The 27343-nt window shown below is 36.6% G+C and overlaps 2 protein-coding genes across 3 annotated transcripts in view; one reads left to right on the top strand and one right to left on the bottom strand.

Moving 5' to 3' along the window:
- Positions 1 to 21844, top strand: part of DONSON (DNA replication fork stabilization factor DONSON) — a 29113-nt gene extending 7269 nt beyond the window's left edge. Inside the window, exons 9-11 of one of the 2 annotated variants that reach the window (XM_019626953.1) lie at positions 1248 to 1460; positions 2015 to 2160; positions 21094 to 21844. In XM_019626953.1, coding sequence (XP_019482498.1) covers positions 1248 to 1460; positions 2015 to 2152 — 351 coding nt within the window. In that variant the 3' untranslated portion in view covers positions 2153 to 2160; positions 21094 to 21844. Of the gene's footprint in view, positions 1 to 1247; positions 1461 to 2014; positions 3182 to 21093 lie in introns of those variants that run through there. The other variant, XM_019626952.1, reaches the window with a different exon arrangement.
- The window catches only part of SON (SON DNA and RNA binding protein), a 32509-nt gene continuing 8101 nt past the window's right edge, over positions 2936 to 27343 (bottom strand). The window contains exons 4-13 of the mRNA XM_019626951.1: positions 23650 to 27337; positions 22167 to 22327; positions 20137 to 20283; positions 19767 to 19955; positions 12526 to 12636; positions 11043 to 11159; positions 6694 to 6841; positions 4745 to 4816; positions 4529 to 4644; positions 2936 to 3993 (exon numbers count right to left, since the gene is read on the bottom strand). Coding sequence (XP_019482496.1) covers positions 3835 to 3993; positions 4529 to 4644; positions 4745 to 4816; positions 6694 to 6841; positions 11043 to 11159; positions 12526 to 12636; positions 19767 to 19955; positions 20137 to 20283; positions 22167 to 22327; positions 23650 to 27337 — 4908 coding nt within the window. The 3' untranslated portion in view covers positions 2936 to 3834. The remainder of the gene's footprint in view (positions 3994 to 4528; positions 4645 to 4744; positions 4817 to 6693; positions 6842 to 11042; positions 11160 to 12525; positions 12637 to 19766; positions 19956 to 20136; positions 20284 to 22166; positions 22328 to 23649; positions 27338 to 27343) is intronic.

Below are 27343 nucleotides of genomic sequence, written 5' to 3' on the forward strand. Positions count from 1 at the left end.
CGCTTCACTGGCCCAAGTTGGCACCACCATTGCACTCTTCCCGGGCGAGGCAGTTGAGTCGCCGGCTTCTGGACGAACGCTCACTGCGGCTGCTGGCCGCTCACACTGGCTGCTGGCTACATACGGTAGCTCATGGCAACCCACTGCCAAGGGGCTGCAGCCTACGCCGTCGCCAGCGACTCATGGCAGCCCAGCTCCAGGTTGAGCTGTTGTTCAGCACCTCAGTTGTGGAGGGCAGTGTCACTGGCCCCCATATGTGGGATCCGAACCAGGGTCCTCCGGCGTCCCAAGCCAGTTCTTAACCATTGCGCCACTCTGCCAGCCCCTAACTTAGCTTCTTAAAAAGAACTTGACCTTTTTTGATAGGCTGAATTCTTGATTTTTTAACACCTTCTAGCATTTTTACATCGTGCGCATTTTGTTTATGCGTTCCTTCCAGTAAAAAAATTCTTTGATGTAATCAAAGTAGTTATATGAAAATATCTGAATTATATGAAAATAAATTTCTTCTTATTGAATAATTGACAACAAAAGCATCTTGGTGTTCACTTCCTTTTTTGCCTAAGGAAAAGTTGCTTAACCTCATTTGTCTCATTTCTTAAATATCTCAGGATTTTCATCATGTGTCTTAAATCTTTGTCTCATTTCTTAACCAATGAAAGTACATAGCCAAGAATGGAATGTTATAGATCTCAAAAACTGGATCATGGATAAGTAAAAAGAATAACTATACAGGCATACCTCATTTTATTACACTTTGCTCTATTGCACTTCAGAGATGTTGCGTTTTTTAAAAATTGAAGGCAGGCCTTCTAGCAACCATTACTACTTGCTTTATTGTGATACTTGCTTTTTTGCGGTGGTCTGCAACCAAACCCGCAGTATCTCCCAGGTATGCCTGTGTGTCCTTATTACATGTAAATACAAAATATATACTGACTGCTAATAGCAAGAGAATCAATTTTTGTTTTCCCAATATTCTGTATTGAAAGTATTACTAAATCAGAATGGATACAATAAGAAAAATTCTATTTCCTAGAATATAAACTGAATCTCATAATTTGGAGATGCTAGAGACTGAGAATTTACTATTTTTATTCATATAACATTCTTTTGATGTGTTGTGAACTATTTTTTTCCCCAAAAGAGCGGAAAACCCAAATGAAAAGTTATTAAACACATTTTTTAGCTAGGGACAAAAGCTTGAGAGATGACCATAATTTGTTTTTCCTTAATTTTTTTTGAAGGCACGAAGTATAAATGTGAAGGCACAAGCTCTTTCTGAATACAGAGATCAATTTAGTTTGGAGATTACAGGGCCTATCATGCCTCATTGTCTACATTCTATGACCATGCTACTCAGATCTTCACAGAAAGGGTCCTTTTCTGCAGGGCTGTATACCCATGAGCCAACTGTTATATTTAATATCTGCCCACCAATGGATAAAGTACTGGATAAGGTAAGTAGACCGCTATAAACACTTAGTTATAGCTAATTTCCTCAAACTAGATGGAGTGAATTATGAGCCAAACTTGTTTCAAGTTATTAAACTGTACTTTTTCCAACTCTAATTACTAAGAGGAAGGGATGTCTGTTATGTGTATTTTGGGAGGTAAATTTTATGCATTTAGGCTGTTGTACTCAGGAGTGACTAAAGAACTTGCCAAAAAGAAAGGCAGGTTATTTTCCTTGTCTTCTCAGATCCAAAACTTAATAGTGCCAGATTCCCATTATAAATTATGGGTACTTTTTTAACCAGAATTGTCTTTTAACTTTGGACATATTTAGGTTTTTATTAAGACTTAAATTTGCCTCATACTTGTATCACTTTGCTAGTCTTATAAAAATAACCACCATCTATTTTTGGACAATCATTATGCAAAAACTCTTTGGGTCAATGTTTATTGATGATGCACAGCAAGAAGACATTTGTTAGTGTTCCCATGGTAATTAAAAACTTTTGAGTGTTCAGATTGATGTGTTTTTTACTGACTTGTATACAAATTCCCACAGGAGACGGTTCATGAGGAGCTTGCTAATTGTGGGTTGCACCCTAAGACTCTGGACCAACTCAGTCAAACACCAATACTGGGAAAATCATCTTTACGGAATGTGGAAATGAGTGACTACATTTATAATTGGAGATCCTGAACACCAAAGTAAGCCTAAAAGGAATCTTTGAGGAAAAAAGCCTTCTAGCAAAGAAATTCAAGATGCTTATACCTTTGGCTTTAAAATTCATTTTGGAAGTTAAAGTAGAGCTTTAATATTCAAATGTTTATAAACATTTTTTTACATTGTTTATTAATTACATGCACTAAGGAGGTTTTAAATCAACATTTGTTTTTACTATTTTGATGAGATATTCAAATATGAAAACTCAGACTTTTTAAACCTCAAGTAACTTAATGAGAATTCCAGATCCTTAAAACCTAATTATAAACTGAATAGAAAATTGAATCAATGTCAGTGTTTTCCTTGCAAATGGGAAATTGAAGCTAACTTACTATCAATTAACTCATGGCAGTGTGACCAAAAGCATCAGGGCAAAACTATTTAATTATCTAGGATTATTGGCAGGTTCTATAGTTTATAAAGGTAGAAAACATGTAGGTAGACAGTATCTGCTGAGCTAATTGTTGATGCTTTTACATTAGTTGCATTGCTAATGATTTAAAATTCCTCTACTCAAATATTTTAAAGCATGTTCACTCAGGTAAGGGTTTTTGTATTTCATATAGCGTTAAATGTTGTGAAGTATGCTCAGCTATCAGAGCAAAGTAGTATTTAATGTGCTTTTAGGTAGTGTGTGTATAATTCAAATTTTCTTGAATAGAAGTGCTTGGACATTAAAAGCATCAGGGCAAAGAAATAATAGTATTTAGTGGAAAAGTATATGTGTTCACTTTATAATCAACAAAACAAAACACGACATTTATTCCAGAGAAGTTTATATTTGGGCCTTAAGCTTTTGAAAATAAAGTTGAGACATAGCATATGAATACCACTGTAATACACATGAAATATTCTATCAGACCCTAAAAATTAACATAAACTTAAACTTTCTCATAGTCAACAAAAAATAGTGGCCGGGTGCCGATTTTATTAGATAAGTTGGTTACAGCGTTTTAATTATCATTTTACGTCTATCTAGGTGTAGCTGAAATTCAAAATGCACATCAAAGTAAAACTATATCACAACTCAATGCCATACTAAATGTACTTGGCCTCTGCAGAATTCTAGTTGGACTTCATTTTGACTCCCTTCTCATGGCCCAAGTGGCTTTGACGGGAATTCAGGCCTTAGTGCTGATCATCACACATACCACTCTTTTTATAACTAATACAAAATTTTTTAAGGGGAGATGGTGGCATTAGCCCTGTGGAACAGATCTTGCTTGATTACCTCAATAACACTGGCCCAGTATCTGTCCAGCAGAACCCATTGTGAACTAGTACAAGGTGCACAGCCCTTCACTGATTACAGGCAAGTGTTACAGCAGCCTAGCCATAAGGAAGGGGAGTTACATCATAGTACAAAATACAGTATAAAAGCGTTATTTAACATTCCACACTGAAGATTACGGATGCCTTCAAACAATCGTTTGGATGTTAGCCACTTAAACAAATACATCACTAAGGTAAACAATATAAACATACCAAAACCCTGTATGGTTAAATACAATTTCCATGGTACAAAAATCAAAGCCTGGAGATGTTTATACAGATTGCTTTTTACACAATGTCTTAAATTGCCAAATATTTACAACATTAAAGAGGAAATACATTTTGATGCAGAGTAAAATTATCTGAAATGATTATAAAACCTCAATCTATCTACGTGAGGCACTCCTGAAGCAAGTGGCATTAGCCATGAGGTCCTTTGGTACAAGGCCCATTGCTTGAAGAACCACAGTAGCTGCTGTGGCTTTAGCATGCTTCTTATTAGGGCTGGCAAAGCTGGGCTGGTAAGCGCTTCCATTTATCAATACCTATTCAAGAAAAACATACAATTGGGCTGGTAAGGGCTTCCATTTCTCAATACCTATTCAAGAAAAACATACAATAAGAACAGCATCAAACTTTAATATCTATTAGTTTTGTATTTTTTTCACTAAATGCTAGAAAAATAATTTACAAAACTATAAAACCCCTATGGTGTATGTCAAATTAATCTCAACCCAGAAGAAGCAAATCATTTGGGAAAAGGGACTGCAAATTAAGAGCAGGTCTCTAAATTGAAAAAAGCCTGATAAAACTACTAAATTCATTCCCCATGTTCAACTAGAAAATGTCAACAAATTTGTTCACCAGATTTTGCCCACATATTTCCCTCCATTTTTTAAAAATAGGGTATTAAAAAGTCATATTAAAGCATGTGTAAATGTTTAAAAAAAAATCTACCCACACATATACACACTCCCAACCCACAAACATTATGGCAATTCTATGACCATATATTCATCCCTCACCCTCTAACATTATCAAGTTAATAAATATACAATTAATGCAGAAATTCATATTTACCCTAAAGAGAAAATGTTTGCGATGATCAGGGCCACTATCATGGACCAAGAGAAATTCAGGTGGTTGCCACCTTCTCTTATTACAGATTTCCATCAAGGCAGACACAGGATGTTTGCCTAAAGAGGAAAAAATAAACCAGTTATTTCCACCATCTGTGGCAACAAATTATGAATTCATGGTGGGGGTGGGCAAGAAGAAATTCAAGTGTACCCTCACCTGACAGATCTTTCATTGCAGCAGAGAAGTTCCCAGACCGCTTTTGTGCTCTTTCTCCTACAGCAACAAGACCTTTAAAAAAGAGTCAATGTTCACTGAATAAATTTAAAAGATTGTTTTAAATTATAGCATAGCAAAACAATTCCCTCTGTAGAAACAAGCCATGCCTTCAAATAAAATACTCAACAGATTCCCACTATCCTTGATTTCTACATCATCTTGACTTCTGTTTTGCTGTTTCAACATAGTACATATTTACACTTTATATTCAGATAGCCTGGTATTGGAAGTTGTATAAATGAAGTGTTCAGAAAACAAGAATTTAATGAGTATATACAGAAATATAAATCAAGTGTCATAATTATCAACAACTCTAGGTCTGTTCTATTTATTGCAAATGGTTTCTGAAGATTTCCCATTTGTTAAATGCTCAGTTAAGAAGTATTCCTCAAAAGGTGAGGATTTTAGGCCCCTCCTACACGCGGAAGTAAAAAGTGAGCAAGGCTGTCTCTATGGATAAATGGGTCCAATTTTTTACCCCAGGAATGAAGCCCTTTCTGACTTATCAAATGTGAGATGTTCTCAAAAGACAAACATGCCATCAGTCCATAACCTCCCTTTCCAAAGTGGTTTAGCTGTGTTACTATCCAAAATCAATGCTTTCCCAATTTCCATTTATCCTACGGAGAATTCCTTAACCAGGTGTTTGCTAATTCTGCCAGTATGCTTTCCCAAACCCAGGCGATACTGCAATTCCAAAGAGAATGTTCCCTGGAATTATGAACCTACAGATGTTTTCATCCAATAAACTACCTTTTATGACACAAAGAACTCTGGTCAACTTGTACAAGCAATAAAATGACAGTGACATAATTAACACAATGTCCTTTTCTAATGTAAACTTTCAATCAATGCTATATTATAGGATGATTCTCATTTTATTTCAAGCCTATTTGAGTCTATCATTATAATACATTCCCTCCAATTTGAAAAAAAAAAGGCAACATCCATCTACATGATGACAATGTAGAAATTCTGATGTAAAACATTTTTAAAAATACATAATTTGGTGAGAGCTAGTCAGTTTCCAAAGCTATTAAAGACAGAATAATTTAATTGCATTAACTTCAACTTAACTTTCTATTTGATTACAAAGATAAGGAAAATAAATTCCAGCTTTAAATTTTCTAGTTTTTAAAATTCAGGCTTACACAAGCTATTGAAATCACAATGAGCTGGCATCCCCATGTGATACTTAGGACATTATTCTAAGGGAAGAAATTATTTAAAAGTTACAAATTAGCTGTTATCTATGTTATCTAAGTGTACTTTTAATACTTAGTGACTACATGCCGGCTAGATCCCCAGGTATCTGAGGACAGTAGCAAAATACAGGTAGATATAAAAGTCCCAACGTGCTAACACAGGGCAATGTGAAGAGGTAACACTGTTGTCAGCAGGTGATTTACTACTTCCTAACCCAACAGAACTCAATTACTGAGTTTGAAAAGATGATGTACAAAAAGGGTTTATAAGGTGAAGACAAAATAGCACCCGAATAGGGAATATGTGGGATAAAGTAACTAAGAAAGAAAAAAAATCAAATCCCTGAAGAACAAAAATGTATTCCTTGTCAAAATAAAATGGAAATTCCACTTTCTAAAGATGAAATCTAGTTAAAATTTAGTCATGCAGATATATATGTGTACTTCCATAATATTTAGCAATTAACATAACAGGTTGCTTTTGCAAAGCTCAAATTAGTATTTCCATCTATACTTCTATGAGCTGCTGAAAACGGGTTGAACTTTTTTTCCTAACAAATAGCTGTACATATATACCAGAAGTGCCTCCAGTTCAGGATCACTGACACCAAAAGAATGTATGACGGTAATGAAACCCTAAATGTTAAACAAGATATAATAAACATTCCCAAAAAAACTTGTTACCTTTTCGGTCTGTTTTAAAATCAACTAGGATAGGTTCCTTATTTCCTTCTTTGTTTTTTCCTAATCCTTCTCCTTCTCTCCAGCCCATTTTTCTCATCAAAACGGCTCCCATTCCTCCAGTTACTGGGGCTGCTCTTAAGAACTGATCCTACCCAAAGAAAAAAAGGTAAAATGTCCCCATTTTACAGTTAGAATTTGACTGCAAATCAGTATCCTTAAAAAAAGAAATCTTATTTTACTTCTAAATCTGTTATAGCAATTAAGTTTAAATGCTTCTTTACTTATATACATACTGTAATGTGTATGTTCTAATTGTTTTTCACATTAACATAATAGTATTTTCAAAGTCAAATAAGGCAAATAAATAGCAGTTTTAAAACATTGGCCCTCATCCCCCCTCCAAAAAAAAAAAAATTAGAACACTCCTGTTTTCGTCCACTATTTAGGTTCACTGGTATCTCTTCTTAGCTTGCAAAATAAAAAGAAGGCAATGTTAAAACAGTCAATAATATTAATTGTCCCAGGTGTACCTAGTTAATGAATAAAGCCCAGAAATCGTTTAGAAATAGTATGGACACTGAAAAAGCATACTGTTAACATCCAAAGTTTTCCTCCCCATTCTACCATAAAGCAAGTATAAATATTTTACTTAGAAAATCCCTATGAAGCAAAATAACTCTTTAAAATAAATTTACCAGTAAGAAATGGAAGACAATCACATAAAATACCCTGTAATTATACCAAACTGAATTTGAATTCTTTTAAAACCTAGCTGATGTTAAAAGACTTAAAAAACTCCTTAAACGTTTACATACCTAGGCCTCGGTAGCAGCAGTGTTGTGAATAGTAGGGCTGGCACTGACCGGGGCAAGAAGGCAGCTACAAGGATTTGGCCCTGAAACAAGTTTCCATACAGAGGGGTGAAAGTTCACAGGTTATTCTGTGAACAGTCATCTCTCTTGTATCCAACCCACTGAACCATAATTTCCATCAAAGCAGCAAAGCACTTAATGTCGTAAGATGCACAACTGTATACATTAGCATGGTCAACAGTCAATTATTTCCACACGTTAAATAATGATGCCTTTTTTTAAAGGGCATCCATGTACATGTTAAAAAACTACTGAATTCTGTTGATCTTTATGGCCATTTAAAAAAAATTTATGACATAAATCTCCAAATGATTATTTCCCCTTGTTATTAAATTTTAGATTTACATTCTCTAGCAAATATATAGCAGAAGTCATTAACTTATCAACAAAGGGGGTAAAAAATTTTGGTAAATCTGGAAATAGTATGCACTAATCATTTTCCTGTATTGATAAGTTAATACTAAATTTTTTAAATCTTGTTTTTACAGAGTAAAACTGTATATTATTATTTTCCCCCAGCTTTTTAATTATATGCTAGGGAGAAAACATGCCAATGGTTTGTGTGACTAGACATTAAGTTCAAGAAGGCGCTCTGATGGAAGGAGGCAGCTGTGGAGGTAAAAACATACCCCTGGTTCAGTTCCTTATTTGGTGCAGGCCATGCAGTGTTGATGTATAAAGAGAAAAAGTTAGCTGATGCTTGGGTATCAACTGCCTTGTTGCTACACACCTAGAATGACTTTTACTTACTTCCAGGTTCATCCGCCCCTCTTTTCCAGGAAACACTCCTAAAAAAAAGGGCAACTGTGCAGAGTGTAATACAAATCCCCAAATAACCCAGGTTTCCAATTGTTTCCATTCTCTAAAATCTTCCATCTGTTTCTTTACCCCAGTGTGTATACACTTCACCAAAAAGATGATTAATCTGAGACTACAATAGTAAACCATATTCATCAGGTCATGTCCAAATCATTCCATTCCAAAAAATAACGGTTTTTTTCAATCGACCATTTTAAAATGTTTTAGTGACAAAAAAATAATAAAACTCTCCTTTTTCATCTAAGAATATACTGCAACAAACTTAAAGAATAAGGAGAATGCTGGTATTCCGTGTGGTTTTTAACATATAAAGAGAGGGCGTTAGGCTATATATATATATATATATATATATATAGCAAGACAAGAAAAAGCCAAATGATCATTTGAAAAATTTTCTAAGCACAAGTAGATAGTTTTGTGATATTTGACAGTGAAGATAAATGTTAAATTTTCCTAATAACTTTTCCACATGTCCTAGCTCATTTTTATAAAACATTCCTTTTTTAATATTGGTAGCAAATACTCTTTAGTAACATACAAATGTAAGTTTTCCTAAAAGCACTTCTTTCTTCAGTAATTACTTTAAAATTTGGTCAGATGAACACATCTATCTCATGATAATTTATCAAAATGATTTACATTATTTACATTTAAAATGATGTAAATTATTTATTTAAAAATCTGTAAACTACCTACAAGACTGGAAATAAAAATTTAAGGGAAAGTTTACAGAGAACCAACTGAGTCTGTAAAAGATTCACTTTTTAAAAGTTAACATGAATTTTAGAAGTATATTTAGAAGCATTATGAATCAGTAAAGACCAAAATTTTACAGTGGAATCACACTGAAAAGTTTCTACTTAGTAATGTACATGACTGTTTATTATGTGCCTAAACATCAATATAAGCTTCAAGTCTTAACTTCTAAAATACTGAGTACTCAGCTTCAATATTTAATATATTAAATATATAGAATTTATAAATTCTTCAATAAATAGTATTAAAGAATTTAAACTTAAAGAAATAGATGTACATTTATAATTCTCAGTGAGATGAAAGCCATTTTTCAACTACTATACAAATCACTTTCATACTTAAAATACTGTAATATAATTAGTCCTGAATTAATTCAAACTTAGTATTTCGCTGGATTCTCATCTTTTTGCCAACACCAACCCCTAGTAAACTACATAAGTTATAATTTTTTAATGAATCTGTGTACTCACTATACACATATTAGAGTGCAACTATTTCCCCCAAAAAATGGCAGGCAAAGTGAGAATATATAATGTTTCATATTAATCTGTTAATAAGAGGATCACCAGAGATACTGCTATCAAAAGTGAAATAAATGTTATAAGATTAAAAGGTCCAAAGCAACCAAAATTTCATCTTTCAGAAATTCAGCCCATCCAATGGCACTCATGGCAATTCTCTACAGGTGCCCATCACATTACCACCCTGAGAGGCATGAACGAGGACTTGTCTTCAACATGATACTTGGAGACTGAAATTCCAAGTAATTACTTGCCCACGATCACAAAAGGAGTCAGGAGTACAGCAGATAAAGAAACCTTCCCAATCCATTAGACCACGGAGCCTCCCAGTTTCAGCACTGCTATGCTGCCAGTACTCCTGAAACAAATTTCCAATCACCCATCCAACCAGGCCACATCCCTTCACCAGAATGCATTTCTTCAGAAAGCCCTTCTTAACCACCTAAGACTCCCCCAACAATGAGGCAGCCGTAGATGGAGTTCACAGGTCTCATTGCAGGACTCTGAAACCAGGAGCACCTATATCTTCGCAGCACGAGGCGTCCATCCTCTCCCTTGAATTTAGTTCTCATATATCCTGTTTTTTCATGAGATCAGTGGTTCTCAAATTGAGCCTGTGGATCACCAAAGGCCACCAGGGCCTAAATGGTGGTCCACAGATAGTATTCTCCATCCCCATCCCACCCTTCAACACTGCGCACCCCACGCTCCGGCCGTCCTCCCCCAGCCTTCCAGTCCCAAGGCAAAATCACCACATGCAGTGCTAATACTGGGGCCTCCCAACCATTTGCTGTCACCAACAGCTGCCAACCACAAGGACCTGGGACTGAAGATCACAAGAGGGGTGAGGAACAGGGGCCAAGGAGGCTTACAGGAGGGCGCAGGCACTAAGGAAAGGGAAAGAAGGGCAGAGGAACAGCAGTGGCAAATTAGGGCGGTAGAGGGCTCTTGGGGGCAGTGATCCACCAAACCTAACCTGAAACAAAGTATCCCATGATGAGAAAAATTTGAGAACCACTGCTTTGAAGTCATGACATTAGTCAAACAGGAACTGTGGAATATTCTGAACAACACCTGAGATACATTGTTAGCATTCAAAACACAGTTAAAAAAAACCACCCCCCAACAAACCAGTAGCAGCAATAATAGTTAACCTCAGAATATAAACTGAGTGGCTCTTGAGCCATATTTATACACTAGCAATTGTCTCATGAATCCGGTCCATCTTCAGTGTCCATCCTGGAGTATATATACACATAGCAAATTTACTCATGAACTTGGGTTAGAGTCAATGGCCTCTTCGTGCATTTTTAATAAAACACTTTCTAAAAAATTTTAACTTTCAACTTGCACATTTTTCTATGTGCATTATGTTGTGTACCTTTTTAATCCATGCTTGGGCACCAGTATTGGCCAACTGTTCTTGTGTCAGAACCTGTACTCCCGTACTTCCTGTGAACTGGCCAGGAATAGAGTTCAGCTGAGCCCAGGCATCAATCTGCAGACAAGAAGATACATCAATTAACTAAGTAAAATTACTTACCTAGTTAAAATGCCCTCGCTATTAACAATTTAATTCACTAAAAATGGTTTATTTAGTTCCTGAAAAGGCTAAAAAACAGGCTTAAATATCCACTTTTTAAGACCACATAGTGTATTTATACATATTTAACATTGTTTTCCTAAACATTCCAAAAAAGCAGTTTGATAGCATTCAGTGAATCCTAATATTAATATGATTTGAGCTATTATCTCTAACAACTAAAAAGCATAGTGATCATAGTCATTCTTCAAAACATCACACAGATAGAGTTCATATGGCAAAGGATACATGCTCTCCTGCCTACGTATCTCATATAAATGCATTCTAATGTCATGACAGCCTGAGTTTTTAATCACTTCCTTTGAAGTAGTATTACAAATCCAGAATAAATTCAATATATATGCTTAAATAGTAATAAATACAGGAAATTGTTCATTCAAATATACCAGAGGTGCCCAAAAAATGCATACACATCTTAAGAAAAAACTATTAAAACTGTAATACTCAATATATACAGACGACAAAAGATGAATACAAGTCATGTGTATACATTTTTATGGCACCCTCTGTAAAAAATGGCTTTCTTTAAAAATTGTGTGCTACATTAATAACCAACATTTATTGTGACAGTCAAAGAATCAGTTGTCATTCATTCAAAGTATATTTACTGAACACCTGCTATTGTCAGGCAATACATTCGGTTGTCGGAAAAGTCATGACGTATTTTTCTGTTTTTCATTGCAAAAATGCGTCATGACTTTTCCGACAACCCAGTATTTCCAATCCATCTAAACATGTGTGTACTCAGTTTCTACATGGATCTACCAGAGAAAGGTGGTGCAGAAATGGAGAAGCTGCCCATTGTTAAAAGCATAGACTCTGACTCAGACTGACAGTCTGAATCTTAGCTCCCCAACTTACTAGTTTTGTGACGTTGGGCATCACTTAACCACTCTTTACCTCAGTTTCCTCAGCTGGAAATCAGGGACTCATAATACTACCTATATCTCACAGGGCTGTTATGGGCAATTAGCTATTTTTATATACCAGATTATAAATATAAACTCTATGCTAGCAGGAAATTTTTTCTATTTTATTCTCTCAAGAAACAGCTCCTCTCACATAGTACACAATAAACATTTACTGAATGACCAGATCCCAATCGTTCATTTAAAATAAGCTAGCTAATTAACATAAATGATTTATTTCCTTGGATTTTCAAGATAAGGACCTACATTTCAACAGCATGCCATAGATTTTGCTTATGTCACGACAATCTAGTGAGTGAAATTCTCATTTACACATTAAAATTGCTACATACCCGTTCCTGAGCTCGATTTAACATGCTCATGGCTTCAAGGTCAAATGCATTCTCACTGAGTCTTTTCTGAGCAAGTGCCCGCTCACTCATTGCTGTCGAGATGTCCACAGGCTAAGAAAGAAAACATAGATAATTATCTCAAATTACGACAGACGCCCTAAATTCTGAAAAGTGCTCAGAACTTTAGTTCCTACATGTGAAAAACAAAATAGTCTTATATGTATTAATAATCATGTAAAGTAGGTAGAAGACGCAAAAAGGTAAAGAAACTTTGGAAAGTAGACGAGGACTATTAAGGTAAGTTACAAAGTATTACAGGCAGCTGTTGAATTCAATCCAAAAAGTGACTGATTCCATATTTTCTGTATCAAATTACAATCATAGAAAGTTCTATGAAGAACTTAAAATTATCTCTAGCTTTCACGAAGAATTTCTTCAACTATTTTTAAACTATTAATTTTATACTCACTAGCAGTTTTTATTTTACCCTACTCATCAGCATATCCTTCAGAAACAATACGGTTCTTGAATAGCAAGCAGAAAACCACTATCGCATCAATGGTCTCTCCTATACTCATCTGCAGACCTTTTAACTTTCTTGCAGTTTTTCATATAGTTTGGTCTTAAGAACTCAATTTCTTCAAAGGATATATTCATTATGTAAATGAACTTTTTGTTTTCAGTTTATATACATTTATGACCAAAGTTAAAATATTTCTGTGGGATTAACACACTTAAAATAAGGTATGTTTTAAACGCCTTAGGTTCTTCTTTTCTAAGCTCATATTCTACCTTATGCTAAGGTAAAAACTTTATGCGAAGCAGAGGTGACTTTATGATTTAACTTTTAAAAATGTTTCATAATGTCCAGGAAAATTCTTAAAGTTAACCTTTAAAGCAAATCCCACTTTGTCAAGATTTGTGGAAGGCTCAACCACGGAAGGAAAAAACTCATCAAGTGAGTATCGGATGTTTTTTGTTCTAACTAAGCGCTCAGGTTGATCTGTACCAACTCACCAATTCTTAATACTTGTTTTCTTTCAATACAACATAACCAATTAATACATATTTTCGAGTTATTTCACCCAAGAGAATTCATTTCTGGAAAATATTCATCTGACATGGGAAGGTTTCCCCATATTCATATGTAAAGAATGATTATTAAGTACTGCAAGGGTATAACAAATATAAGGAAGTCATTAAAATGAGTTAACAGCTAAGGATTTATTTTAAAAACTAAGTAAAGGCTACCTGTAATTTGACTATGTATTGCATATAAAATATTTTTCAAAACAAGACCTATATAGCAGAGAAAGGTATATGGCTGAGAATAATTCTGTCATGCATAAGGATTACTAACCTTCCTTCTCCTAACTTCAGAAGCCCTTAATCATTCCATCATTCCTAGTTATATTAGTAAATCACCTAATATTACTTTAGCAAAATTAAATTTTTTCGTACAAAGTACTACAGAGTATAACTTCTTACATATGCCTTCTTAAAATGAAAGCAAAATTAAACTGAATTCATTCTGTAATTGTTTATTAATTTACAGATTTCATGAGTGCTTGATTTCTTAGTCAATTTAGTAAATTATCCAAACTAATTAGAATATTTCTGGGACCTATAAGAAATTGCCTAAGCAAAATCAGATTTAAACAGTAAACACTAAAAACTTAGTATGTTCGCTCACCTTTCACTTCTATTGTAATTCTGACCGCTGGGACTTCCTGGTCAGAATTTGCGTTCCTTTGGCCTATCTTGGATATTTCCTAAAACTCTAAGGATTACTGATGTTAATTTTGAAAGGCCCACCAAATACATCTCAAATACTGTTCATTAACCTTGCCAATTACTTTGGGTTCCACAGCAGTCTATAAATCTAAGTGTTAGGGTGTTTAGGTGTAAGTAATGGATTTTTATTCTAAAGTCTAAACTCAGAGGAGATGATGGGAAAAATGTATCTACCAATCATTCCCAAGCCCTGATCCCCAATGTCCAAATATAAATTAGCCATAAAAACGTAGTTAAGATGGCTCTGGAAACTCCAATTTTTCCAAAATAAAAAAATGCTTCCCAAATGGAAAGCAAATAAATATACCTATCTGTGAATTCATCCTTCTGAGGACATTTTATATCTTCATACTTTTTTCTCTTTAAGCCTTTATTGCAGAGGCAGGTAATCTAATGCTTCATCATTTTATCCCCAGGATGAAACTTCTTTCAAATCTCAGTAATATTCTGTTAAATTCACATCTCTGAAAATTATTTTAATATAGCAACCTTCATGCTTAATATAAATTTACTTTAGACAAAATTACTAGTTTTCTTCTTAAGGTAATACAACTTTATTTATTCTTCAACAAGCTTACCAAGTGAGCTGCAAGTTTATGTCAAAACTTTATTACCAAATAATACTTTGGACTAATTTCATGTGTTCCTTTTTATTAAGAAATATACTCAAAATAGTATGAATCAGAATTATCTTAACCTCTTAAGGATCCTCAAGAGTTGCATTAAAAAGCATTATTTCTAGGATTTCAAAGTAATTCAGGATATACAATGCATAAAAAGCCATCTATAATCCCCAAAGCATTAATATACAAGGACTAGTCCAAATGTATGCATCAGTATTGAAACACTCATAAAATATCACAGCTACTCTTTATAGCAACACTGTCCAATAGACTATTCTAGAAATAGCTAATGAGCACGTGAAATGTGGCTAGTGCAATTAACTGATTTTTCAGTGGCTAGTGACTACTATATTGGACCACATATACTATACTATATAATGGAGCATTAGAGCCTTAAACATCTTTTAATGTTGCTCAGAAACAGGAACGTGTGAAAGGTACCAAGATGATGCTAAAATAATCCCTTCTAAAAACTAGAAAAAAAATCTTAAATCCCACAGAATACTATTATCAAGTTGTCATCAACAAGCCGTTTCCACTGATACACTAGACTTTCTACCTAATACATAAAGTATAACTATGATTGTGTAATAATATTCCAGGTATTACAATGTGGGGAAATGCTTCCCTAAAAATTGTTCTAAAAGGTGAAATCTACATAAAACAGTGTCCTGAATACTTCTCACTTTAACAAAAACCTGTCCAAGTTATTTATCTTTCTACTTCATCAACACAGCAGATTACTAATTCTACAACCTAAAAAGGTGTCAGGAATAATAAAATATATAATGTAAATAGCACCATGTAACATGCATTTCAGGGCCTTAGCTGTAATTGTGTACCTTTTTTGTATCTTCCTCATTTAAAAAAAAAACTCCTTCTAAATCAATTTACCCTCTTTTGTTAACCCAACTGTTTACATAGTAAAAGTAACTTCAGTATTTCTTAAAAAGACAATGAAGGGTTATAAAAGAGCTAAAGAGAATTATAAGGGAGTTAATCGGATAATGAAAACAGCTCCTAACATAAAAATTATTTTCTACACAGGTAACTGCAGGTATCTTGAATTAAGACAGTATAAAAGAATGATTTTAATTATAATGGAAATAAAAAGCATCTGACCTATATGTAAAACATTCTTTTTAAATATTTAGCAAAAATTAATGACATACAAAGGTTCATATAGAAATGAAAATGACAGCTTCAAAAACAAAAGCCACACTAAATATAGACTGCCTCAGTTGTTAATGTTTTCATTAATTTTAAAGAATGAATTGTGCATCTTTTTGTATATAAAATAATCTAGTGCAACTATTAGTTAACTTATACACTTAATCTAAATGAAATATAACAGAAAAACAAATACATAACCTATTAAATGGTTTAAGGAAATTCGGTGTTAATCACCTAGGCCAGCGGTTCTTAACCTGTGGGTCACGACCCCTTTGGAGGTCGAAGACCCTTTCACAGGGGTCGCCTAAGACCATTGGAAAACAAAAAGATACATTACGATTCATAACAGTAGCAAAATTACACTTATAGAGTAGCAACGAAAATAATTTTATGGTTGGGGGTCAACTGTATTAAGGGGTCGCAGCATTAGGAAGGTTGAGAACCGCTGACCTAGGCGAATCTAAGGCAAGAATGAAGAATAAGGCTGTACTTATATTCTAGCACTGCTAGGACTTATGTATTTAATTTCCAATTGAAATTTTCATCTTGACCCAAGAACTTAGCTTTCCAAAACTTTATGAATTTAGAATTTCTAAACTTTAAGATTTTTAGCTCCATTGGGATGTGGAAATATTCTTCAGTAATAAAAACCAAGCACACAGCCTGAGACAAAAATTATCTTCACATGTAAGCATGAGAACTTCATGGAGAGCCACTTCTGGATCTCTAAAACCCAAGCAAGTTTTATGTCAAAGATTACATTTAAATCTACCCACTAAGCCTTTGCTAACATTTATTACTAAGAATTAATGCCCCAAGGACCTTTTTTTCTTTTATAGTTTTCCAACACTTATTTCATTGCTTATAAATCAAATTCACACAAATACGGTCAAAATTCTGTAGTCACTCCTAATGATGCTGGCTTACTACTTACTATGCTATGGCAGCTGGGCACACAATCTGATGAGTAGATATTCTGTAAAATGGATTTATGTTGATCCACCCACTCATACTTAATGTCAAAGAGCACTCATGTGGCAAGACAATTGTTGGGATCCAATCTGTGACCTTTACCTAAATGTTTTACACTCAAAACTAACTGCAAAATCCATTTGTATTTATTAAAATGAAAATACTATTCAGTTAAAATATTGACTTTAAAAGAACCGTTAAAAGAACTTTCCTTTACTCTATAAAGGCTTTAATTTCAACCCCTGACGGAAAAGGGTCAATGCTCTCATAAAATGTCACCAGTATTCCACAAACATTGGTATGTAGAACATTATTAATCTTACAAATACAAGGTACAGCTAAATAACTAGAACTGAACATTTTATAATGTGAACATTTCCTCTAGGTGTTTAATATTGCTACATACAAGTACAGAGACCTGAGGCCAAAACAAAATCCTGTCCCTTTTCCTCCTAAAATTTTGGGATTGTTTTAAAGTTAAAATATATATTGTTTGAGTCTAATCTTCTAAGAAACTAGCTCAGAGTTCTGACATCAAATACTGTATATGTATATATCTTCCTATAGGAGGAATCTGCTTCATTTATTTAGCCCTCTGAACACTTTTTTTCCTCCTGCTTTAATAAAACACTCCCTTTACTTATTATAAATTTGAATACCCACCTTTTTACCCTGGGATTTCTTTGGAATAACTCCTCCCAACTTTTAATTAAAATTTGACAACCACTTTTGATGACAAACAAGGCTAAGACAGCCCCATCAGTGTTAAGACTAAAATTGGCCAAATAGTGAATTTCAAATAAATATTACATATAAATTCTCAGTCAAAAAAGAAAGTCATCAGGATTCACTAGACACTTGCCCTGTGTTAAACTACAGTTAAAAGTTATGGTCACTTATCTTCTCGGAAAAACCCCTTTGAATTCTGCAATTTTATAGGGCTTCATTCTGTTGGAAAACTTTTTTCACATAACCTATGTTTTTCTCCAACTCTGTTAAAATGCTTAATTTGCAAGAAAATACTAGAAGCATATGTATCAGAATTTCTAAGTAAGTCTTTTCAGCCCTTATCAATGGTTTATATCACCTACAAGATTTAAGTCAGTTGCAACGATCAATTTACCCTTTCCCTGGTCAGATGTGCAGGTAGCTGGATTTAGGGATTAGCAACTGAGCTACTCAACTTGTTCCACTAAAACTGTGTCCCTCCCTTACCAGTGATGGTATAACTTGCTTCAATTGTTGAACCCTATGTAAACACAGATCATCACCAGTAACTGTAAATTGCATCGGCCACTTATCATGTCCAGCCAGCTTCGTTGTACAGAACTTGCTCTTTAAAATGCCGCAGGTCAAAAAAAAAAACAGTGAAAATGTCACCTGTGAATAGCTCAGGGGGAAAAAAAATACTATCAAAAAGTTTCTGATTTGGGTTCTGTTCACTTTGGTTTTATAAACAGGATTTGTTTATTTGTAATATTGGAGGTGTTTAGTGGAAGATGATGATATGACCAATAAAGGGAACCTGAACGTGAAGAGTACAGGTCTCTCTGACCTACATATCCCAGAAATGCAAGAAAAGGAAGTGGGGATAAGTCCCACATTGTAAGGGCACCAGTAATCTAATCCGGTCCTTGGACAAATGTCTGAGCTTTGGAAACCAAGGGCAAGAGGTGATGACTAAGTCTATGGTATTTAAAACTCCCACCACCCGCTACTAAAAGTCTCCACCCTCCCAGATCCCCCAAGCGTGATTTTGCACAACAAGTTAAATAAAAGTAAACTGTTTATTAAAAGATACAGCAAAGATACAGATACAGAGATACATACAAAGATACAGATATATATATATATATTTACATATATATACAGTCTTGCTGTTTTCATGTGCACTGTATTCAGCAGCACATTTGTTTAATCAGGCGGCATTTTACTGGGGTTGTTTTGACACTTGGCGTTATTACTGCGTCATTTTGACAAGATGCAACTATAGCCTCATGAAAATTTCAAGGTGTGTTCCACTTCTCCAACTTTTAATAGTAGCAAAGAGGGGAAGGAGAAGGGAAATGGAGAGAACACCAAGGCTGAGCATTAGGTTAAACACAAGAATTCAAAAGGGCCAAGGTAGCACAGGGAAGGGAAAATGGTTAAAATAAAGGCTATGTGACAAACAACCCAGAGAAATAGTAAGAAACCATTATTTAAGGGCAATGGGCTATGTATTCAAGATGCTCACATCAGCCTACAAAGACCTTTCCATTCCACTTCTTGTGTTGAACCTGACTAGCCTCTCTCTGCTCAATCCCTCCACCCAGTAAATTTGCTACCACCAAAATCTAGAGCTATAGAGCCTTGAAGCGAAACGGGAAGCTAAATAGTTGTACCTCGGGCTACTTTCCCACAAGTGCAAGGAGGGCCCAATGTTGGGTAGGGATGTGACAACACTGTTCTCTGCAATTCGATGCTTTTCACTTTGTGGCTTGGTTCCACAAAGTGAATTGCATCGAGTTACTGTCAAATGAGAAGCTGCGGGTTGTTTCATCAGTCGTTTAACCCGGCCCTGCCGTTTACCCCGGCCCTAAGAAGAGTGAAACAGAATCCAAATCAGATATAAAGTAACAATAAAACGGCAGATTCAGGTATAAAAAAAGAAAAATACATAATATTCCTCTTACTTACCTCAGAGGGTATACTGCTGCTGAAAACATTATCATCATCTTTGCTTTCTTCACCATTTTTCTCTACAGGAACCCACTCTCCATAAACACTATCCGCTTCTTTTTTTCGATGTTGAGATCCAGACGACACAGGAAATTCTTTTGTTAATGTTACCTGGCTTTTTGGTGGAGTTGGCTTTGCTGCAGCAATCTAGAAAATAATGTGTTTCTTAATTAAAACTCATTAGATATTCCAACAGTCTGAAAATGATTTTGTTCGTTATTTTTCACAGTATTTAATTCATAAATTAAAAACTAAATTCCATTTGAGTTTTATTTAAACAGTTCCATAAGTTATGCTGTTTCATCAAACCATAAATGCTAATACTTACATTCAGATTGAAAAAAATGGGTTTGGGTTCACTGAGTTTAAAGGGATGATGATAAAAAGGAGGTTCTTCTTCCTCTTCATCCGAAACATGAGGTTTATTCACTATTACATCATCATCTTCTTTACTCTGTGCGATCTGTTTGCATTTCTTAAAAAGTAAAAACAAAACATAAATCTTACACTTTAGATAAAACATGTAATTTCTTAAAATAGAACCACATAAAATCAACTTTCAAAACTGAAACGATTGACAGATTACAGATAAATAATTTGATTTAGTTATTATTTAAACACACTCTAGCTGGTCAGTCAGTCAACAACATTTATTGAGCACCTACTATGTGCAGAGCACTGTACTGGGCACTGTCCAGATAATACAAAAAAAAAAGACATGGTCCCTGCTCTCAAGGAGCTTACAATCTAGTTCAAGAGACAGAATACACACACATGAAATAATTGAGAAACGCTTTTACAGAGCAACACAAGTTAACAAGTGCAAACTGATATAATACAAACTGAATACATTAAGTGCTGAAAGAACAAAAGCTTAAGAGAACAGAATCAGGCAGAATTTGATAATCAAGGGATATTCCTTGAAGAGTTCTAAACCAGATTTTCATAGATAAGAACAAGGACTAGCAAGTAAAGGAGAAGTGATCTAGTCAGATGGTGGTAAAAAGGTGAGAAGAAACTTATTAGAAGGGACAAGAGAGTTGAAGATGAGGGCTAAAAACATACTGGGAAATACTATTTGGGTAAGGAATTTGGATTGGATAAGCAATAGAAAGAAGTCTTTACTATGTCATTTATTTTTAAAAAAGTTGTAATTCATATTGTAATAAATCTAAGTGATGAAACAGATTAAGAAACCGTGATCCCCAAAGGCATGGCAAAATAAAAGATTTGAAACGTTTGCAATTGGGTTAGATAGTAATGTCTCTCCATAAATGTCTTATAGGTTGTCTCTCTAAAGGAACAGAACTCAAGAATGGAAAACAAGACAGGATGGAGAGGTTGCAACTGATGAGGTCTGACACATAAAGCAAAATCAATTCCTTCCTGACAAGCAAAGGAACAGACTCCATTACCTGGCTTTATAAAAAGGTCAGAGTAAATTTGGGTGGACTTATCTCTATACATCAAGTAGAATTTGTCACATCCGTTATCAAGTGAAAAATATTACAATAGGATAAAAAGCTCATTTAGCCAAAAACACAGAGTATACTAAGCTTGTAACCAAGGGGAACAGAATATATTGACAGTGGCAGGCTGGCATAAGGCTAGCCAATAGCAAGTTTCAATATGTGAAACTGGTTTTCTGGATCCTAGCAGCAATAATTCAGCATTCTCCCCCCCCAACCCCCAAAAAAACCAAACAAAATAACATTAATAAAACAAAGCCCCAAAATAGCCTCAATTGAAAAGATTAAATTCTTAAAAACAAAAATAATTGTTTAAAATATATATGTTACTGCCAAAACCCGAACCGCAAGGAAGAACTGATAATGGCTGGCCATTATCACCAACGGCTGGTACCAAACAGCCAAAACCCGAAATGTTGATGCGAAAGAAGTTCCTTTCAGGCAATGGCCAGCTATTCTCATTAATTTCCAAGCTCCGGTGGCAAAAGATCATTTCTGAAGATTGTCTGTGTCTTTGCGTATATGCAGTACACTCGTGGCGATCAGTGAACACGTCGTGAATGGAAACGAAACTGTAGGCGAGCTTCTGCGTGTTGCTCACTCAACACCTCCTCCATTCAAACGAACCGTCCCACTCCTCAGTCAGTTTGGCTTCTAAAACTGGAAAGCAAAAGTAATGGGAAGTAACTTTTAGCTAGCGGAGCTTAGCCATCCCGGATAATGGCCTGCTAAACAGAGCTTCTGCCGCTGCCACATCGGTATTTCGGGTTTTGGCCACTCGGTGCCAGCCATTATCAGTTCAGCCCACAATTCGGGTTTTGGCACGCTCCAGAGTCAACATCACTGGAATAATCCATTTAAGAATGAAATCAAATTCTGTCTAGCTTACCTCAGTTAGTTCTTCTATAGTAGCTCCTCCTGACTTTTTAGCAACTTTCTCTTCTATTGAAGGTGGAGGTGCGGGCTTTAGGTTTGGCGGTAAAGGAACACCAGCCTTAGCACACATGGCAGCTGCATTAGCTTTGGCTATTTCAAGTAATTGAGCCTTATCTGTAAGAGGAAAAATATAAGTAGTTTTCCTAAAAGGCTATACGTTTTGTATTATCAAGTTTTATATGCTAATAAAATTGAAAGCATCAATTTTCTGCCCTACCTTACAGCTGCAATCAAATCACTTTGGCTCTGTTTTTAAGCAAATGCCTATTTAAAGAATTAAGTCCACTTTTAGCTTCCAATTCAAATACCACAGAAAATAGCTAAACTATACAACTATACTGATCATCTGACATACTCTAAAACACACACCTGCCAAAGCTTATTTTATTTTCCAAAATTATCATGCCCTTACTTTCCTTCTGACATTTTAAACCACTCTTTGTGCCTAAGTTCAAGTGTCACCTCTTATAACAAGTCATAAGTCAGAATTTAATATCCTTCTCCATTGTGCTCCCAAAGCATCTACCTATACCAGTATTTACAACAATCATCACACTCTGCTCATTTTGGTAGTTTTACTCTTTGGTTAAAGAGACACATATGCATTTTATCCATGTCTCCTCTACTAACTTGTAATCACTTCAGGCATTACATACTGTTCCTCTCCTTTGAATAAAAAAAGAACTCAAAAACGTTTCGTTAAACTGAATGCATTCTCCCTTATTGTTCTGCTAGGATCTTTTTCTTTAGACACCACTGATGAGGCAATGTCCAACCTGGGATAACCATAAATTATCCATTATTTCCGCAGGTAGTCATGCATTATCCATCAAGTTTTATCACCTCTGTGAGCTTCTTAAAATCAGGGGCATTAGAGTACTTTTAAAGTAAGGCAGACTATTAAAATCACTCTAATAAATTTCACTTCATTTCACTAGTATCACCTACCCAGGTAAATACTCCCTATAAGCAAAATTCCCTACTCACTTCCATTACCCATTATACCAATTAGAATTACCTTCACAAACATTTAACAATGCTGTATTGCCATTTTAAGACATGTAACACTAAAGAAACATTGTAACTTGAGGCTTATTTGCAAAGATTTGTGTTGGAATACATACAATAACAATCTGAGCATATATACTAGCCTTGTCTCTAGGCTTCTGCTTTCCACTTTTGGTTATGGAAGATGGTTCTGGCAAAATACAACTTTCAAGTATGGAAACACACTGGTTCTAATATAGTCCAAAGCAGGTTTTTTAAACTCTAATTACAAAAGTACTTATCCCATTTTCTACACACAAGCTAACCTAAAATATAAACAGAAACACTTATCATAACCAATAACCCAAAATATTCTATTTGATTCAAAGATCAGAAAAAGGTTTAAATAATTCTCTATTACACTACCATTAAATTTTTAAATAACTTACTCAAATCTGTTAGACGTTTAGGTGATCTGCCTCTTTCAGAAGACCGGGATCGTTTACGACGAAGGGGGGATCTGCTAAACCTTCTTCTCAAGGGTGTTCGTGATCGCCTTAATCTGACTGGTGATATACTAAAGCTTCGTCTTCTTACCACAGACCTCGATCTTCTCCGACGGCTCGGGGTACGGCTCCGTCGGCTCGGGGTACGGCTCCGTCGGCTGGGGGTGCGGCTCCTTCGGCTGGGGGTACGGCTCCTTCGGCTCGGGGTGCGGCTCCTTCGACTCGGGGTGCGGCTCCGTCGGCTCGGGGTGCGGCTCCGTCGGCTCGGGGAAATACTAAAGCTCCTTCTCCCCGCAGATCGAGATCTTCTTCGACGACTCGGAGTGTGACTCCGACTCCGCCGACTTGGGGTGCGACTTCGAGCTCTGACAGTTTTCCGGTTATCCCTGGAGCTTGATCTTTTTCTTTTTCTTTCCCTGGACTTGGACCTGTGCTTCGGAGATCTTTTGCGCTTCTCTTTTGATACAGATCGCCTTCCTCTAGACTTTGATCTTGACCTGCTGCTCCTCCTTCTGCGTCTTGAACGTGACCGTGAACGTGTTTGAGACCGATGAGACTTGGACTTAGACGATCTCTTCCTTGCCCTAGAACGAGATTCACTGGTACGCTTTCGTGATTTGTGTTCAGAAGATTTGGACCGCTTACTTCGAGATCTTAATGAAGAGTCTCTTTTCTTCTCTTTCTCACCTTTATCACGGTTCTTATTTTTCTTGCTTTTTTCATGTGTGTCTTTAACTTTTACAAAAATTTCATAATCATCTTTTTCTTCTGAAGAAGACTCTGAAGCTCTTTCTGGTATATTTACAACTGGACTGACAGCAGAGTTGTCACGTTCAACTTCACTCGCAAGTAAAGGTCCTTCAATACCAGCTCTGAGGCTTGTAAGACGTTCCATGTCCTTAGGAAGTAATGGTCTCACTAAATCTGCTTCATTAATATCATCAATACTGGCAGAAAATCCTGAACCAGACAATATCTCTTTAGTAGGGAGAGGTACTTCTTTATCTGCACTACTTTCTTTAGGGCTGAGAGCAACTGCTAATGTCTGGTCACTCTCTTTCATAGGTAATGGTCTTTCTGTATCATTACCAAGAAAGTTATTAGATGGTAAGTCAAGATGAATGTCTTTAGCAGGCAAAGGTCCCTCTATGTCAGCCTCACTACCACCACTGGGGCTCGTGGAAATCACCATGTCATGTTCGGTATCTTGAGTATTTAAAGATACTTCATCATATTTACTAATTGAACTGAGAGCAGATGCAGTGACAAATTCAATACCCTTACTAGTTCCCATTGTATCAGGTTCAAGAGCAAAGGGGCCAGTAGAAGATAGAGTTCCTCCTACATCAGCTTCACTAACACTAGGGCAAGTATCCAATACCAATACTGTGCATTGTTTAGTCTCACTGATGGGCAAAATTTTCTCTTCACCAATTTCACCAACAGTACCAGCACTGGCAGCAGACACTGTGCTGTGTTCCATCTCATTACCAATTAAATGATTATTTATATTAAGATCTATATTTATACGGTGTTCATTTTCATAAGAGTCATTCTTCAGGTGTCCTTCAGCATGTGGCTCTTCATCTAAATACACAGGAATCTCCTGCGTGCCAATCTCTGGAGCACGATTTTCATCACCAGAGTGTAAATGTATTCCTTTTAGAACACTAGGCTCCAGCATCACTGGGGTAGACTCTAAAACCATCTCAGTTGGTGTTACTTGAGTCTGCTCTGAGACGGTGACAACAGGCTCCGAAAATGTCATGGTAGATTCTTGGACAGAAACAGATGGTTCTGAAACAATCACATTAGGTTGAAGGACTGACACTGCTGGTTCCAGGACAGGCACAGCAGGTTGCAGGGCAGAAACTGGCACAGGAATGGTAACACACTCTGGCTCAACCAAGGCCCGGGGCTCTGGGACAGCCTCAGCCGGTGGCCCCGGGACAGCCATGGCCGGTGGCCCTTGGACAGACACAGCCAGGGGCTCCAGGACAGTCTCGGCCGGCGGCTCCAGGACAGCCTCAGCCGGGGACTCTGGGACAGCCACGACTTGGGGCTCCAGGACAGCCACAGCTGGTAGCTCTGAGACAGCCATGGCTGACAGCTCTACAGTGCTCTGTGATGGCTCTGGAATAGTTACTGCAGGCTCTATCACAGACATAGACACCTCTGAGGCAACATGTCCTGAAGCTCTCATGGAAGCAAAGGTTTCTGTTGCCTCGGACATAATAGAAGTCTCTGATGTTAACATAGTTGGTTCAGCTGACATGGGAGTTTCAGATACCATATAAGTCACAGGTTTTTCTGGAACAATTTCATGTTCTGCTACTGCAGCAGACTCTACAGGTGTGGACATCACCGAAGACTCTGGCTCTAGTGGTGGCTCTGGAACAGTCACAGCAGCCTCTGATGCTAACACTGAAGGCTCTGATGCTGACATTGAATAATCAGCAGGTACCACTGAAGGCTCTGAAATCTCACTTTGATTCGCAGGAGGTTCAGGCGGTGGTACAGACTCTTCAGGAGGTAATGGCACCTCAGTAGGCCAAGCATTTTCATCTGTTAGTGCTGACTGCTCGGTGGGTAATGCTGGACCCTCTGGTGGTTCCTCAGGAGGCAATGGTGGTGTCATTGGTGGCTCCTCAGGTGGCAATGGTGGCATTGTTGGAGGCTCTTCAGGAGGCAAAGGTGGCACCATATATGCCTCCGTGTATGTATCAGTGTAAGAATCAGTGTAAGAATCAGCTGCCATAGACATCATTGAACGATCAGCAGTGTAAGATGACATCATAGATCGGTCAGCTGCAGAGTACGATGACATCATAGACCGGTCAGCAGCAGAGTACGATGACATCATAGACCGGTCGGCACCCATGGACATCATAGATCGGTCAGCCATTGGGGACATCATGGAGCGCTCGTAAGCTGACATCATAGAGCGTTCATAAGCTGACATCATAGAACGCTCAGCCATAGGGGACATCATAGAGCGCTCATAGGCTGACATCATAGAGCGCTCATAGGCTGACATCATAGAACGCTCAGCCATAGGGGACATCATAGACCGCTCGTAAGACATCATAGAGCGTTCATAAGATGACATCATGGAACGTTCTGCAGCATAGGACATCATCATAGACCGTCTAGATGCTAACATCAGGGGTCTAGGTGCTAATCTATATGGTCTGGGAGCTATCCTATAGGACCTGGGTGCTATCCTATAAGGTCTAGGTGACATCCTATAGGGATCAGGAGTTAGTCTGTAAGGATCATGGCCTAATCTATAGGGGTCTTGCCCTAACCTGTAGGCATCATGACCTAGCCTATAAGGGTCATGACCTAACCTATAGGGATCCTGAGCTAACCTATAAGGATCCTGAGCTAACCTGTAGGGATCTGGAGATTTTGAACCCAACATAGAAGAATCTTGGGTACTAGATGCTAACATCTGGGCATCCATGGTGCCAGACGCTAACATCTGGGCATCCATGGTGCCTGAAGCTAACATTTGAGAGTCCATAGTGCCAGATGCTAACATCTGGGAATCCATAGAGCTAGTTGCTAACATCTGGGAGTCCATGGTGCTGGTTGCTAACATCTGGGAGTCCATGGAGCTGGTGGCTAACATCTG

Source organism: Hipposideros armiger, unplaced genomic scaffold (genome assembly GCF_001890085.2).
Source record: "Hipposideros armiger isolate ML-2016 unplaced genomic scaffold, ASM189008v1 scaffold_695, whole genome shotgun sequence".
Classification (NCBI taxonomy): Eukaryota; Metazoa; Chordata; class Mammalia; order Chiroptera; family Hipposideridae; genus Hipposideros; species Hipposideros armiger.